The following is a 16,111-nucleotide window of genomic DNA, read 5'->3' as shown; positions in this document are numbered from 1 at the left end:
TTGAAATGCTAAGAGCCGACAATAGCAGATGGGGTGGAAGCCAGGCTTCCATAATAAAAATTTATTCTTACACAAACCTACAACTTTCAAACAGTAAAAAGAAAGGACCACAGTCGCCTAGAAAGAGGACTTGAAGCAGCACATGTGAAGCAGGGCAGCTCCAGGCCGTCAGGGCATGTGGTTACCGGCTCTGTTCAACTGTAAGACACACACAGGAAAGGCCAGTGAGGAGGGGGCAGGGGGAGAAGGACCCACCACCCTGGTCCCCAGCCCAGTCTGAGCCACTTACTGTATGTGGAGATGTCGATTTCTTCTGGAAGCTCTGCCACGTTCACTTCAAACCGGTCCTGAACATCATTGAGGATTTTGGCATCATTCTCATCAGACACGAAAGTGATAGCCAGGCCTTTGGTACCAAAGCGACCTGCACGGGCCACCTGCAGGGAGACAGAAGCAGGGGTCAGGCCACAGAAACACAGGCTGGGGCTCTAAGAACAAGAAAAACAAGGTCCTCATCCAGGCCCTACCCTGGGAAGGGGGGCATTAGCGAGGTGACACTTCCGTGGGGCCACTCACCCGGTGGAGGTAGGTATCTGAGTCCTCGGGCATATCATAATTGAAGACAATGTTGACACGCTCAATGTCCATCCCTCGGCCAAAGAGGTTGGTGGCCACCAGGATCCGCCGCTGGAAGTCCTTGAACTGCTGATAGCGTGACAGGCTGGGTGCAGGAGGGACAAGGGGCGGCCATCAGATACATGGCTCCCGGGTGGCGCTCCCTACAAGGGTCCTGCCAGGGGCTTTGAGAGCGGTGAACACTCACCGCTCCTCCTGGGCCATGCCCCTGTGGATGGCGATGGCGGGGAAGTTCTGCTCCACGAGGAGCTGGGCTAAGGCCATGCAGCGCTGCACCGACTTCACAAATATCACCACCTGCGAGGAACGGAGCAGCAGTCAGGGCCAGAATCGCTCCCAGAGGCCTAGAACCCTGGGACAGGTCACAGAAGTGCAGAAGCGTCACCTGGTTAAACTCCAACACGTCCAGGAGGTCAAAGAGCTTGCGGTTCTTCTCACTGTCCTTAAGTTTGACATAGTACTGCTGCAGCCCATGCAGCGTGAGCTTGGTCTCGTCGTCCACGAACACCTCCATGGGCTGTGCGGGAAGGAGAGCAGGAAGGGGCAGGCAGGGCTTACTTCCGTGCAGGCCTCCTGCCTGCCCAGAACCTTCCAGCGGCGACTCCTTTGCTGTGGTATTTCCAAGAGGGCCTGCTGTACCCTAGTAAATACTTCTCTCCCAACAGCTGGATCTAAGGTCTGTCTGGCTCTGGTGCAGGCCAAGCTCAGCTCCCAGTTTGACAAGAGAAGAAGAGGGCTCCACCGGCCTCCCAGCATCCTTGTGCCACAAGGGCAGTGCGCGTGTTGGGGAGCGGCCAGAGCCCGGACCCAAGGCGGCCGCGGCTACTGTTCTGAGGTCCAGGCCACTCTCTCGCCCTACTCACGTCTTGCATGAACTTCCTGCAGACGGGCCGGATCTCCTTGCTCAGGGTGGCGCTGAACATCATGCACTGCTTCTCGTGCGGGGTCAGACGGAAGATCTCCTGCACGTCCCGCCGCATGTCTGCGTGGGAAGGACAAGAAACAGGTGGGCATGAGTGACCACCAGACCACGGCCCCCACCCGAGACCAGATCCAGCCCCTCCCAACCTGTGCCATGGAGCCCGTTGGCCCCATGAAGAGGGCGATGCGAGTGAGGACTGGCGGGAGGGGAGAGTCCCAGGTGCCTGGGGCCCCGGACTCAGGGCGAGCACAGGCACGGGAGGAGCGGCAATCCACTTACACGCTGCCAGAGCGGAGCAGCCGTGCCAGCGCCTTGAGCCACGCTTCAGGGAGGGGAGCCTGAGGCAGAGACAGCCGCTGGGGTGAGAGCTGCAGCCGCCTCCCAGGACACAAGCCCCATCTCCCACCAGCCCTGTCAGGGCTCACTGAGGGCCAGCGGGGGCCTAGAACTAACTCCCCAGGCGGCAAGGCCACGGCACTCAGGGCTGACATGGACGTGTGCCGGGACATGGCTCGTCTGGGCCCTGTGGTCCCACTCAGCTTAGGCTCGGAAGCAGCAGGCCACTCCGCCAACGCTAGAACTTTCCCTAAAATCATTTGCGGAGACCCGCGTGCTGGCCACCCACGTGACACCACTGGGGGGGCAACCTTCAGCCTGCCCTGTCAGGGCCCGCGTAGCTCTGAAGCCTGGGGTGCTGAGGGCGGGCACTCACCGAGCTGCTCCAGCATCTTGTCGCATTCATCCAGCACAAAGTGCTTCACGTTCCTCAGGTTCAGGCTCCTGTTTCGCACCAGTGCCAGGATCCGACCTGGTGTCCCCACCACAACGTGGGGACAGTTCTTCTTCAACACCTCCTCATCTTTCTTGATAGAGAGGCCCCCGAAGAACACAGACACCTGTGCCAGTGGAAAGTCGCTTTCAACCATCTGGCGGCCAAAAGCTCACATCTGACTCTGTTGACAGCTACTCAGCTAACGGCCCCGCCAGCTGGGGCCCCAGCAGCACCCCTGACACCCTGGGCCTGGTGCCTGGGGATAGGAGAGGCCTGAGAGCCTGGCGCCAGCTCCACTGAAAAGCAGTCCCAGAGTGGGACTGGCACAGGCCTCGGGGGCCATGCATAATTCATCAGGCTTTTAAGGAGCAGAAACCACCACAAACCTCAAAGGCCGCTGCTGCAGCCAAGCTTGGTTAACAGTGGCTGGGCCAGAGCCGAGGCCACCAAGGCAGCTGAGAGGACCATGTGGCGCCCAACCCGGCCTGAGGGGCTCACCTTGACACTGGGCATGTACTTGGAGAAGCGCTCATACTCCTTGCTGATCTGGAAGGCCAGCTCCCGGGTGTGGCACATAACCAGGACTGTCACCTGGGGGGCAGGTGGGGGAGAGATACTCAAGGCAGTGTCCTAAGTCCTCCCCTGGCCAGAGCCCCCAACCCTCAGGCCTTTGGTTGGCCCAGTCCAGACGCCTCCATCTTCTCACAGCCCTTCGCCTGCTGCTCACCCCCTCCACCTATCTTCTCACACTACTGAGGTGTGTCTCCCGACACCAGGACCTGCACCGAGGCCTCGACGCTAGGACTTAGCCCCAGCCTAGCCCGTGACATGCCCCATGCTAACAGCTTCCTGAGAGTCTGCCCTCTGGCTGGCCTGTGGGGCCAAGGGGAAGGCTGCCCCTGCCTTCTAAGCCACCGCACCAAGCACTGAGACCACACCACGGCCTCCCACTAAGCCCTCCTCTCCTTGACGTTCCACCCCCAAGGTCGGTAATGAGGGCTCAAGCACCCACCCACCCCAAAGATGTGTACCCCAGCATGTCACGAACAGCACACCAGTATACACCTCAGTGACCGCCCCCCCAAAATAGTGGACTACAGTGTTCAGGACACGAGGACAGCTAGGCCCCATCAGCAGTAACAGTAGGAACAAAACCGTGTTCAGTGGAATCCTACCTTCACCAACGTGTACAACCTAGAAAAGCACAGGTGGAAGTAACAGCCATATTGCTGGGTGGTAAAACTGTGGGCACTTCTGTTTTTTCTCTTGGTGTATTGTTTTTAGGGGGATTTCGTTACAATTAAGTATGGTACTTAACTTGAGAAGTCCACAAAAAGAATGTGAGCATGAGAATTTTTAACAAGAGAAGCCATGACTCCTGCTGCCTTGGGTAGCTTGGGCCTGGGAGGGAGGGTGCCCACCCACCTGTCCGTTGACGGGCTCAATCTGCTGCAGGGTGGCCAACACAAAAACTGCCGTCTTCCCCATCCCTGACTTGGCTTGGCACAGGACGTCCATGCCCAGGATGGCTTGTGGAATACACTCGTGCTGGACTGAGGGGGAGAGAGCGCGTGAGCAATCAGAAACCGGATGGCCCCTCTGTGCAGGTCCCTCAGCAGGTGGCTGAGGGGACCATGGTGAGGATGAGGGTGGTCAGAGGAGGGCCTTGGCGGGAAAGACCAGGGAGGCATACCCTCAGATGGATGCTCGAAGCCGCAGTCCACTATGGCCCTCAGGAGCTCTGGCTTCAGGAGGAAGTCCCGGAAACCAGAGCTGTGGATGGAAACGTAGGACCCCTTGACATCTTTCTTGGGCGGAGCTGGGGCATTCTCTGGAGGAGCCTGGGGCTCTTCATCTTCCTCGTAATCCAGAAGCTCGTTTTCCACATCCTGTTCCGCCATGGTGCTGAGAACAGAGGACGGAGGACGGGTGGAAAGAAGCAACTAAGGTAACTAAGATGCATGCAGGAAAACCCACACAGCGAGGGAGGAGAGGCCGCAGGCTGTCAACACAGGTCTGGGAGGGGCGAGGTGCTGGGGTCAGGTCTTACGAGCCGATGAAGCTAAACCTAGACCTCATTCTCTGGTCCCTCCCTATCTCACCCCTGACTCCTACTCCAACAGCAGGTCCCACCACTCCATCTGGGTAGCACCTGCCAGGTTCAGCCTATCATGGCCACATCTCCACCACCCTCCGCCAAGCCATCTCACCTCTCCCTGTGCCCCGGCAGCCACACCCACATGGGCACACATGCCTTCTACCTCCAAGGGCCTCCCACTGCTCTAAGTGAAATCCCAACTCCTCTCCACCCTCCTCACTGGCCCCTGCCCACCTCATCCCACACCACCCCTTTCAAACCACCCCCAGCCTTATGTGGCTGCTGATGCTCATGGAGCCCCTACCCTGGCCGCCAGGAACACACTGCTGCACCGCCTTCAGGTCTTGGCACAAATGCTTCCTTCACAGCATCAGGGTCTCAGCTCTAAGGAATAGCCTCAGACCACCCAGCCTCGAGGAGTCCCCTCCCCTTCACTCCCCAAGGACCCCACTGGCCTACATGGGGGGAGGCACCCCTCCCACCCACTCAAGACCTGGAGATGCTGGAGAGACAGGAGCTGGTGAGAGAGCAGTGTCTGCCCAGCCCCAGCTGCTCCTGCTATTTGTGGTCTGCACAGTGACTAATTAGGTGCTCTCGGGAAAAGACCTCCCATTGGGCCTGGAGCCAGTAAGAATACAGCTGAGAGGATAAACAGAATTCATTCAGAGCTCACTCGCCTCCTGGCTTTATTTAATCCAATACATATAGAACACCTACCGGGCGCAAGCCACAAAGGACCCGAACAGGAGAATGCTGTTTTCTGTCCGCCCTGCTGCACCCCCGCCTCCAGTCTAGGGGCAAAAGTGCTACAGCAGCCCCTCATCTTCCTGAGCTGGATGCTGAGCGCCCTGGGCCCCGTTTCTGGCCCTTCTGCCACTCATTCTCTCTGACTTCATCCAGCCCCTGGGCTTTAACTGCTGCTGTAAGGTCTCTCAAACTTGTCTCTATGGACAAACTCTCCCCTCAACTCCAGACTCGGTTACCTAGCTGCTTTTCACCTCTCCCCTTGGAAGTTGAACTCAAAACGCCCAGAGCAAAACTCTCCATTTCTCCCTGCAGGTCTGTTTCCCCCACCTCAGGAAAGGTAATTTCATTCTCTATACTGTTCCATCTTTCTCTTTATCTGTTCAGTCAGCCAACACATCCCACTGGGACCATGAGGCAACCTCTCACTCCTGCTACCTTGCAGGTCCCAGGCTGTTACCACCTTTCTTTTCAGATTAGAATAGCTTTATTGAGATAGTCACATGCTATACAAGTCACCATTTAAAAGGTACAATTCAGTGATTTTTTTTTTTATACAGTCAGAGATAGCTGCAATCAGTGCCACAATCAGCTTTAGCACATTTCCTCATGTCAAAAAGTCTCTGGACCCTTCAGCCACTATCCTATCCCCCAACTCCCTTAGCAAGCACCAATCTGCTTCTTTTTCTACGAAATTGCTTACTTTGGATACTTCATATAATGGAATCACAGAACATGTGACTGACTTCTTTCACTCAGCATAATGTTTTCAAGGTTCCTCTATGTTGCAGCATGTATCAGTCCAACATCCCTTTTCATGGCTGAGTAATATTCCGTTGTACTGGGATATCCACTGTCAGCTGATAGGCAGGCATTTGGGCACCATCATCTCTTGCCTGGATTATGGCAACAGCCTCCTCATTTGCCTCCCTGCTTTCCATTCCCTACTCCCTCCAATCTCCTCCACCTCTGGCAGCTGGAGGGAGCCTATAAAAGCTAAGTCAGAGAATGTCACTCCTCTGCTCAAAACCCTCCTCAGGTTCCCACTGTGTTCAGAATAAAACTCAAGAGTCCTCACCAAGGCCCATCAGGCTCCAAATGAGACTCCCTCAGAGCTTATCCCCTCATCGCCCTGGCTCACTGGCCTTGCTGTGCTTCAGACATGCCTCAGCACCTTTGCACTTGCTGTTTCTGCTGCCGAGAACAGTCCTGAATCCCACTTCTTTCAGACCTCTGCTGCTCCAAAAAGCCATTTCCAGTCTGCCTAACTAAAAAAGCACCCCCTCCAGTTCTGCCAGCCCAGGACCCAGAACAGGGCCTGACATACATCAGGTTAAGCACTCAACAGCAATGGCTGAATGAATGGAACTCGAATCAAGGCCTCAAGGCAAGGTTTAAGGCCTAAAGTTAAGCACGTAGCCTTATCACTCTTGAAAGAGGCCATCTGATACTAGCACTGAGATTCCAACTGGCAGAGACAGGAAGGAGTCAGTTCCCAGGCCGCAGAGAGAACAGGAGCCAGGAGAGGCCAGTCCAAAACACACCAGACCCTCTTGGGGAGTGGAGAGTAGGGCTGGCTGCTTGAAGTAGAGGCAGAAGACAAAGCTGGAAGAGATGGTCAGGCCCAGAACATTCATACTTAATTTGCTAGCAATATGGAATCGCTGATTAGGTTTTTGAGTTGTGACTCAATCAGGATTTGCTCAAGAGCAAGTTACTCCAGAGAAGATGGAGTGGCGGAAGAGACCAGCAGCAGGGAAAAATAGGCACCAAATGAAAGAGAATTAACTAGTGTGAGGGGGTTGTTAAGTAGGGAAAAAGAGGGTGGAACACTCCACAGGGTGGGACTATCCCCTGGGAGAGCCCTGTACAGGAAAGAGACAGAGTCATCTACTCCGGGCTTCAAACCTGGGTGAGTAACAGGAGATGGTGTATTCAAAAGAATAAAAAATTAGGAGTTCAAATCAAGTCGTTTTGTTTTGATGGGAAGACAAATTTAGGGACAGAGTTTGAGGCACAAAATTTTCTAGGGAAGTGGCTGGGCAGGATCTAAAACTCAAAACAAATTAGATCACGAGGGGATCGGCGGTGTTTGTTCCGCCCAGAGAGGGTGGCCGAGACAGCTGAGGCCCCAGGAAGTGATGAACTTGAAAGTTGACACCAGAATAAGTCACAACTCATACTCGCATGCTTACCCTTTCACCCTCCAGTGCCCCAGGGGAGAATTTCTATCTCAGTTTGTTTCTTACTAGGACATCTTTTTTGCCCTAAATCTGTTTCACGAATCTGCCCCCTATTCGCAAAGAACACAGAGTGGGGGAGGGGGGAGTCCCTCGAACTTGGAGACCTTCACTCCTACAAACTCCGGCTTCTCCTACCACGGCCCCAGACCCCAGCGTCGCCTCCTGACCCCCTCTCTAAATCGACCCGGGCCTCCTCGAATAGGCAGAATCTCCCCCACAAGTCGGGATCAGCCCGCAGGCGGCCATGCCAGCCCCTCCCGGAAGCGGACCCCACGGCCCGCGCGCCAACGGCCGGCCCACACTTTGCGCATGCGCCCCAACGCCCAACGGCCACCAACGCACGCGACGGACACCCCAACCTCCCCGCCCTCCTTGTCTCGCGTCCCCTTCTCCTTCCCTCAACCCTAGACGTCTCCCTTCGCTCGCTCACCCGCAGGCCCGACGTCCCCGCACCGCGGCCCCGCGGCCCCGCGCCTGGGTGCGCCGCTCACCTGATTCCTCGTTCGCCTCCGCGTGCTGCGAGGAGAACCTCCCAACTCCGGTTACCGGTCTCGCGCCGAGACAAGCTGTAGCGCTTCCTGCCTCCAATGTCTGACTGCGGCTCCGCTCACTGGACCGCTGGCTTTTCATTCAAAAGAGGCGGAAGCGATGATTGGATTCTGTAGGAGAGGCCTGGAGGCTATTGGTGGAAGAGGAAAGAGGGCGTGCCTCATGCCTCGGGTTCATTGGTCAATCTAAAAGTAGGCGCCCGAGTGGGTTGACTGAGGCCGGCGTCCGCCAGCGCGCCGTCACGTGATCTGGTTTGTGCTCGCGGTGGGGTGCCGCCATCTTTAGTACTGGCAACTGAAGCCGGGAAGATGGACCGGGAGCGGGTGTCGCACCCTAATCAAACGTGGCCTATACGCTGAGCACAGAACTCAGTTTTTTCGGAATGTACATCCATCCGCGGCCTCCTAGTCCTACAGAGTGGAGGCTCTCCAAGGGTTCTGAGAAGGCTTGGGAGCTTGGAATGACTCCAGCGTGGAGAGGACATTTTCCACCCGCAGTGGGTAAGGGGCCCCCTCAGGTCGTGGAAGTGAGAGAAATGGTCCAAAGCAACAGTTCCTGTTTGCTGAGAGTCACGTCCTGGTCAGACACTGCTAGTGGCCATGCAGGTTCAGGCCAAAAAACCAAAACCACGACGCTTTTCGTCAGAAAACTTTTTTGTTGTTAATTTTACTTTCCCTTGTGTTAAATTTTCCTAACCTTTTTCAACCCCCTCTCCCTCCCCCTCCTCCGAAGTAAAGTTTATTGTAAAAGGAACAGGTCCATGAGTTTGGTTTTGGGGAGGGAGTTTTCATTTATTCTTTTAGTGGAGATGCTGGGGATTGAACCCAGGACTCTGTGCATGCTGGGCAGGCACTCTCCCACTAGACCATACCCTCCCCATTCCAGGTCCATGAGTTTTGACTACTGACACCCAAGTGACAATTGCCTGGTGAAGATGTAGACCATTTCCAGCACCCCAGAAGGTTCTGTGGTACCTCTCTGAAGTCAACCACATCCCTTCCTCCCGCCCTGCACCAGGCAACCACTTATGTGGATTCCTATCACTAAAGTTTTCTCTGTTTTTTTTTTTTTTTTTTAGATAATTGAGTGTCTTTTATTACGATTCTTTTATTTTTTTAAATAGACTTTATTCTTTTAGAGCAGTTTCAGGTTCATAACAGAATTGAGCAGAAAATACAGAGTTTGTACATAGCCCTCCCCACCCACACATATATACTCCCCACCCTCAACATCCCTCATCGGTGTGGTATATTTGGTAGAATCTGATGAACCAACATGGGCACATTATTATCAACCGAAGTCCATAGTTTACATCAGGGTTCACTCTTGATGTTGTACATTCTATGGGCTTTGACAAATGCATAATGACATATAGCCACCACTATATATCATACAGAATAATTTCATTGCCCTAAAAATCCCTTGTGCTCCGTCTAGTCATTCCTCCCTCCCTCCCTCTCCCCAAACCCCTGGAGACCATGATCTTTTTATTGTTTCTGTAGCTTTGCCTTTTCCAGAATGTCATTTGGTTGGAATCATACAGTTTGTAGCCTTTTCAGACTGGCTTCTTTCATTTAGTAATATGTCTTTGAGTTTCTTCTATGTCTTTCATGGCTTGATAGATCTTTCCTTTTTACTGCACATATATTCTTTAATTTACATATACGTACTGTTCATTGTTTCTAAGAACAATTTAGAGCTTTAGCTTTTTAAATTTACATAGTTACCAAAGGAATAAAGTCAACCACAAAATAAGAATTAACTCAAAAGTATACATACACCCTGCTATTAACAGCAACACTATTTATAATTGCCAAGACATGGAAGCATCCCAAGTGCACATCAACAGCTGGATAGATAATGGAGATGCAGCATATAAATATATATGTAATGGAATACAACTCACCCATAAAAAAGAAGAATATTTTGCCATTTGTGGCCCTTCATTCACTTTTTTTTTTCACTTCAAAAACCAGAATTTTATAACTGGCAGAGACATTTCCATTACATCAAAAACAACAAAATACTTAGAAATAAGCCTAACCAAGGAGGTTACATATATTCTGAAAATGGAAATGACACAAAGAAATGGAAAGATTTCTTGAACTCTTTGATTGGAAGAATCAACACTATCAAAATGGCCACACTACCTGAAGCAATCCACAGATCCAATGCAACCCCTGTCAAAATACTCGGAACATTCCTCACAGAACCAGAACAAACAATTCCAGAATTTATAAGGAACCACAAAAAACCTGAACAGCCAAAGCAATCTTTCGTAGGTCTCTTTTTTTCTTTTCTTTCTTGTTTTTGTTCCCTTTTTTTATGGTTTAATGACTAGAGAAGGTCCTTTAACATTTGTTGTAAAGCTGGTTTGGTGGTGCTGAAATCTTTTAGCTTTTGTTTATCTGTGAAGCTTTTGATTTCTCCATTAAGTCTGAATGAGAGCCTTGCTGGATAGAGTATTCTTGGTTTTAAGTTTCCCCCTTGCATCACTTTAAATATATCATGCCACTCCCTTCTGGCCTGTTGAGTTCCTGCTGAAAAATCAGCTGATAACTTTATGGGAGTTCCCTTGTATGTTATTCGTTGCTTTTCTCTTGCTAGTTTTAATATTTTCTCCTTATCCTTCCTTAATTGTCAATTTGATGAATTTGTGCCTTGGCGTGTTCCTCTTTGGGTTTGATTCTGTGTGGTAGTCTCTGCACTTCCAGGACTTGGGTGACTGTTCCTTTCTCAAGTTGGGGAAGTTTTCGGTTATTATCTCTCCAAAAATTTTCTAAGGTCCTTTCTGTCTCTCTTCTCTTCCTGGGACCCCTATAATGTGGGACCCCTATAATGTGACTATTAGAGTGCTTCATGTTGTCCCAGAGTTCTCTTAAACTATCCTCATTCCTTTTTATTCTTTTTTCTTTTTTCTGTTCTGAAGTAGTGATTTCCACTAATCTGTCTTCTAGCTCACTGATCTGTTCTTCTGCCTCCTTTAGTCTATTCTTGTTCCTTCTAGTGTATTGTTCATTTCAGTGATTTTATTCTTCAGCTCTGTTTGGGTATTCTTTATATTTTCTGACTCTTTGCTAAAAATTTCACTCTGTGCATCTATACTCCTCTTGAGTTTTCTGAACACCCTGGGCATCATTACTTTAAACTCTTTCTCAGATAAATTACCTATCTCCTCATCACTTGTTTCCTCTTCTGGGATTTTATCTTGTGCCTTGGCCTGGGAGATATTCCTTTGCCACCTCATATCTTTCTGTGTTTGTGGATTCCTTCCACAGGCTTTGGGATTATTGTTTTCTTATTTCTAGTATCTATCCCTGGTGGATGAGGCTGGACTAGGGGCTTATGCAGGTTTCCTGACAGGAGGAGTCAGTGCCTGCTCACTGCTAGGTGAAGCTTGGTCCTGGACCTCTGGTGGGTAGGGCGGTATCTAGAGGCCTTTGTGGCTTAAGAAGTCTGCTGATGGGTGGGGCTGTGTTCCCACCCTGTATGATGTTTGGTCTGAGGCTTCCCTACAGGCTGTTGGGTGGGGTTAGGGCTTGGTGCTAATGATCCAATCAAGATGTCAGCCCCTAGGAAAGCTCATGTAGATTAACAATCCCCAAATGTCCGCCACCAGCTTTTGTGTCCCCTGAGTGAGCCACAGCTGTCCCCCATGTCCCCAGAAGGCCCTCCAAATCCAGCAGGCAGCTCTGGCCCAGGTTCCTGTGAATCACTGCCTCTGCCCTTGGACCTGGTGCACGTGAGTTTCTGTATATGCTTCTCAAGCGAATGGAGTCTCCATTTCCCTTAGTCCTGTGAGGCTCCCAGTGCCAAGCACCCCTGGCCTTCAAAACCAGATGTCCTGGGGTCTCCTTCTCCTCCCAATGTCAGGACTCAAGTTGGGGAGCCCCTGACGTGGGGCTGAGAGCTCTCACTCCCGTGGGAGGGCCTCTGCGCCTTAACAAATCTTCAGCTTGTGGTTCGCCCCTCCAGGGGACATGGGACCCAAAACTATCATGAGCATGCGCCTCCTACCGTCCTGCTGTGGCTCCCTCTTTATGTTTCCAGTTGCACAAGATCTTTTTTGCTAGGTTCCAGTCTTTTTTTTTTTTTTTTTTTTTTTTGATGGTTGTTTAGCATTCAGCTGTGGTTTCGTTGTAGTCGCAAGGACAGGCAAGCTTGTGGTCCTACCACTCCACCATCTTGACTGCAACCAAGTTTTGTCTGTTTTTGAATTTTGTATAAATGGAATCCTGCAGTAGATTGTCTTTTGTGTCTGGCTTCTCTTGCTCAACAGAATGTTCTGAGATTTTCCACATTCCTGCACATCTCAATACTTCCTTCTTTTTCCTTCCTGAGTAGTAATTCCACTGTGCAGCTATGCCACAATATAGCCAATATAGTTTCTCCATTCACCTGTAGTTGGACATTTGGTTTCTCCCAGTGTTTGGCTATTATTAATGAAGCTTGCACAAGTCTTGTCAACACAAATTTACTTCTCTGTAGGAAATACCTAGGAGTGCAATGGTGGGCGGTAGGTCATGTGAGTGTTCAGCTTTTTTAGATCCTGACAGTTTAGCTAAGTAGTTGTCCCACTTTACACTCCCACTAGCACCCTATGAAAATTCCAGTTACTCCCAACCCTGGTACTGCCAGTCTTCTCAGCTGTGTTTGGATTGGGAGTTTAGGGGAAGGAGGTGGGGGAAGGTAAGGCACGATAAGCCTGCTCCAGCATTCCAGTCTCCCTAAGCCTGTGACACAGTTAAACCTTCCTCCACAGTTTTCCCCAAAGGTTCTAACATTTCCTTTTCATGTAGTGTAGGCTATCTCAGGGGTCCATGCTCTAGACAACAAATTCAGAGCTGAAGTCAAGTAACTTCAGCCAAAAAGCCTAATGAAGGGAGACCAGGGATCCAATCCAATGCAGAGAACGTGGATACAGAATAATGTACAAAAAAAGGATACAAAGATGGGTGGGTTTTGATGCTCGATGAAGCATGGAATTCAGAGAACTATCTTCATTTGTATTTGGACTCGACGTTAATGTGTAACTTGTGATTATCTTACTTTATGAATATAGCTATATACACCTGATTTCATTTAAAAATACTGTATTTAGGTATATATTAATAGTTTCTATAAAGATATTATTTTTGTTCAATTTTAAAAAACCTAATGATGAACAAGATATCAACATTTTAAGTAAACACAGGGTCAGTAACAGAGCTGCATGGCTCCTGAAGTAAAAGGAAGTGATTAGGACTAGTGATCCTGTCTTTATTTGGATTTTTAGCATTAATTTTGATTTTTTAAAAAAGTGCATTAAAACGTGTATCTTAAATTTTGTGTCTGAGGCAAGTGCCTCACTCTCCTCACCCCAGTTCCTGTCCTGGTGCTCAGCACTGTTCTGAGACATTGAAATACGTCAACAGATTGAATCCCCACCTGGAGCAGATGAGGTGCGTGTATTAGCACATCCATTGTTCCTATCCGTTGTCAGGTGGGTGACCTGAGCTCCAGAGAGGGTTTGTCCCGATCCCAAAGTCACACAGTTGTCAGAGATTCAAGCCCAGGCCAGGCCCGTTCAGTCGATTTGGCAGAAACCTCTGCAAGTGGAAATAGAGGTTAAAGGCAGGTAAGATGGAAGCCTGGGGAAAACCATTCCCCAGGGAGAGAGGAGGTGCTCCAGGAAAGCAGGTGGGAGGTGAACTTGAAGTAATTAGATCATCTGAGATGATACAGGAGGAGAAGGCTGAAGCCAGTTGAGTCCAGCAAAGAAGTCTGGAAAAACAGGGAAAAAAACCCAGCACACCCACCATCCATGCAGCCAGGGGGTAGCTTCTGCTATTCAACAAACAAACAAAAACAGGAAACAAACCAAACAAAAAACAAGAAACAAAAAGCCCCACAGATTTTAAATCCGGAAAAGATCAGAGCCTGCTAAATACATCCGCCACCCAAGATTAGCAAATGTTAACATTTGTCATATTGGCTTGATTCACTTCAGAATTATTTTAAGATATAAAAGATTTTAAAACACCCACTCAAATGGCTAAAAAGGAAAAGCCTCCCAGTACCGAGCCTGGATAGGCTGTGGAGTAACCAGAGTTCTCATCCACTGCTGGCAGGCTTGTAAAATGTGAACACCACTTTGGAAGATAATTTGGCAGTTTGTACTAAGGTAAACCAGGGTATCTCAACCCCAGCCCTCTTGACATTTCGGCTGGATCTTTCTTTGTGGTGGGAACCATCCTGTGCATTGTAGGATGTCATGCAGCATCCTAGGCCTCTAAAAGCCAGTACCCTGCCCCCTAACCCCTCAGTGTCTCCAAAAGGGTCTCCAGACATTGCTAATGTCCCTCCTGGGGGAGGGGATTGAAAAACCATCCCAGATGAGACCTATTGGGTTAAACAGGCACCAACATCATGACGAAGCAGTCCTCCTAGATATAGACTTAAGAATAAACAAAACATTTTTTGACCACAAAAAGATATGAACAGTGAACATTCTTTAGACATAACAGCTCCAAACTGGAAACAACCCAGACGTCCATCTACAAACGAATGGATAAAGAAACTGTGGTCCATTGACACCGTGGAGTACCACTAGAAGTAAAAAGGAATTAACTATTGATACACACGGCATTTTGGATGACTCTCAAATACAGCGTGTTCCCTGGATATACTAAAAATATACTAAATGTCACTGTATTCTACATGTAAAAAGGGTGAATTGTATGGTGTGTGAATTTTATTTTAATCCAAAACAAAACATGTTGAGCAAAAGAATCCAGACTTTTTTTTTTTAATCATAAAATGATTCCATGAGGTATGAAGTTCAAGAACAGCAAAATTAATCTTTGGGGATAGAATCTACATGAAGAGGTTACCTGAGAAGGAACACAAGTGAAACTTATGTAGCAAGGGAGTGGGCTGGGTGGTGGCCACAGGGGTTTAGACACATATAAAAATTCATGGAGCTGCACACCAGAAGATTTGTGTACTTTACCATATGTAAGTTGCACCTCAATCAAAATAATGAATAATTAAAAATCAAAGACATAACACATTATCGTTAAAGTGGAAGCCCCCCAAATCCATTCCCATCCACTGCAACAGAAACATCCTAAATAAAAGTAATGACACTAAACATTATTACTGCACCCATATTCTGTGCTTTACAAGAATCAATTCATTTAAGCTCCCCAGCCGCCCTATGCGGTAGGCACCACTGTTATCCCCTTTTACAGATGAAGACACTGAGGCACAGAGCAAGAGAAGAAACTTGCCCAGGGTCTCAGTCTTCATGTGTTGGAGGTACCAGGATTTGAACCCACAGAGCCTGGCCAGCCTCAGCCAGAATGCCAGGCATACTGCAAACACACGCTTCTGTACAGGTCCAAAAACTTGATACACAGTTTCACTTTCTGTTTTTTTAAGTAATTGATAGAAATAATATCAAACTCATTTTTTAGCTTGCTTTTTATCTCCCCTCCACGTGATATTTTTGAACTTAATCTTCTTGATACATTTAATTCTTCTGGTGTCAGATGAATCTATTCCCATTTCTTTCAGGGGTGGGGGGGCCCTACTGATGAAGACTTGGTGTGCAAAGAGCCTTATCTTTTGAGAAACAACCCTCTTTCAGTTCCTCCCCTGCTAAGAATCCAGCAGTAGTTCCCACAGTCCTCAGGGTCAAGTCTGAATTCCACTCCCACCATCTGCAATATCTGGAGCCTTCCCTCTGTTCCAGGTTCATCAGCACTAAAAACCCCAGCCACACTTTATCATGCCGGTTGGCTCATGCATCTGTTCATCCAGCAGCTGTTTCTTGAGTACCTTCTGTCTGCTAGATCCTGTTTTAGGAGCCAGAGACCCAGCAGTGAACAAGACCATGATCCCTGCCCTCCGGGAGCTGACATCTTCCTGGTGAAGTCAGACAGAAAAGAAAATAGTCAAGTCAAATTTATGAAAATTGGCAAGGAAGACAAATCAAACTATGTGATGGGTGGAGTTTGGTAAGGATGGGTTGGGTCTTGTTTTAGGTGGAGATGCAGCTGGGGAAGACTTTTCCAAGAAGGTGACACTTAAGCCAAGATGGAAATGAAGTGAGAGAGACAGAATGCCAAGATGAGAAGGAAAAGCACTGCAGGCAGTGAGAACAG

The 16,111-nt window shown here is 49.5% G+C and overlaps 1 protein-coding gene and 1 long non-coding RNA gene across 3 annotated transcripts in view; both read right to left on the bottom strand.

Annotated features, from left to right (window-relative positions):
* Positions 1 to 27: 27 nt before the first annotated feature.
* On the bottom strand, positions 28 to 8,042 carry DDX39A (DExD-box helicase 39A). Of its 2 annotated transcripts, none has more exons than XM_010954142.3 (11): positions 7,907 to 8,042; positions 4,024 to 4,235; positions 3,756 to 3,883; positions 2,829 to 2,921; positions 2,271 to 2,454; positions 1,500 to 1,618; positions 1,022 to 1,153; positions 824 to 933; positions 577 to 721; positions 290 to 437; positions 28 to 198 (listed from the first exon to the last, which is right to left on the bottom strand). In XM_010954142.3, the coding sequence occupies exons 2-11, from the start codon at positions 4,229 to 4,231 to the stop codon at positions 182 to 184; spliced, it is 1,284 nt and encodes a 427-aa protein (XP_010952444.1). In that variant the 5' UTR covers positions 4,232 to 4,235; positions 7,907 to 8,042; the 3' UTR covers positions 28 to 181. The 2 variants fall into 2 exon arrangements, with proteins under 2 accessions (XP_010952444.1, XP_010952445.1); XM_010954143.3 differs by having other exon boundaries at positions 7,846 to 7,962.
* Positions 8,043 to 8,411: 369 nt separating this feature from the next.
* The window catches only part of LOC141574662 (uncharacterized), an 11,622-nt gene continuing 3,922 nt past the window's right edge, over positions 8,412 to 16,111 (bottom strand). The window contains exons 2-3 of the long non-coding RNA XR_012501630.1: positions 13,392 to 13,552; positions 8,412 to 12,459 (exon numbers count right to left, since the gene is read on the bottom strand). This is a non-coding gene — a long non-coding RNA (uncharacterized LOC141574662). The remainder of the gene's footprint in view (positions 12,460 to 13,391; positions 13,553 to 16,111) is intronic.

This window comes from Camelus bactrianus, chromosome 22 (genome assembly GCF_048773025.1).
Source record: "Camelus bactrianus isolate YW-2024 breed Bactrian camel chromosome 22, ASM4877302v1, whole genome shotgun sequence".
NCBI lineage: Eukaryota > Metazoa > Chordata > Mammalia > Artiodactyla > Camelidae > Camelus > Camelus bactrianus.
Note: the sequence above shows the minus strand (reverse complement) of the source record. Positions and strands in the feature narration are given on the sequence as shown.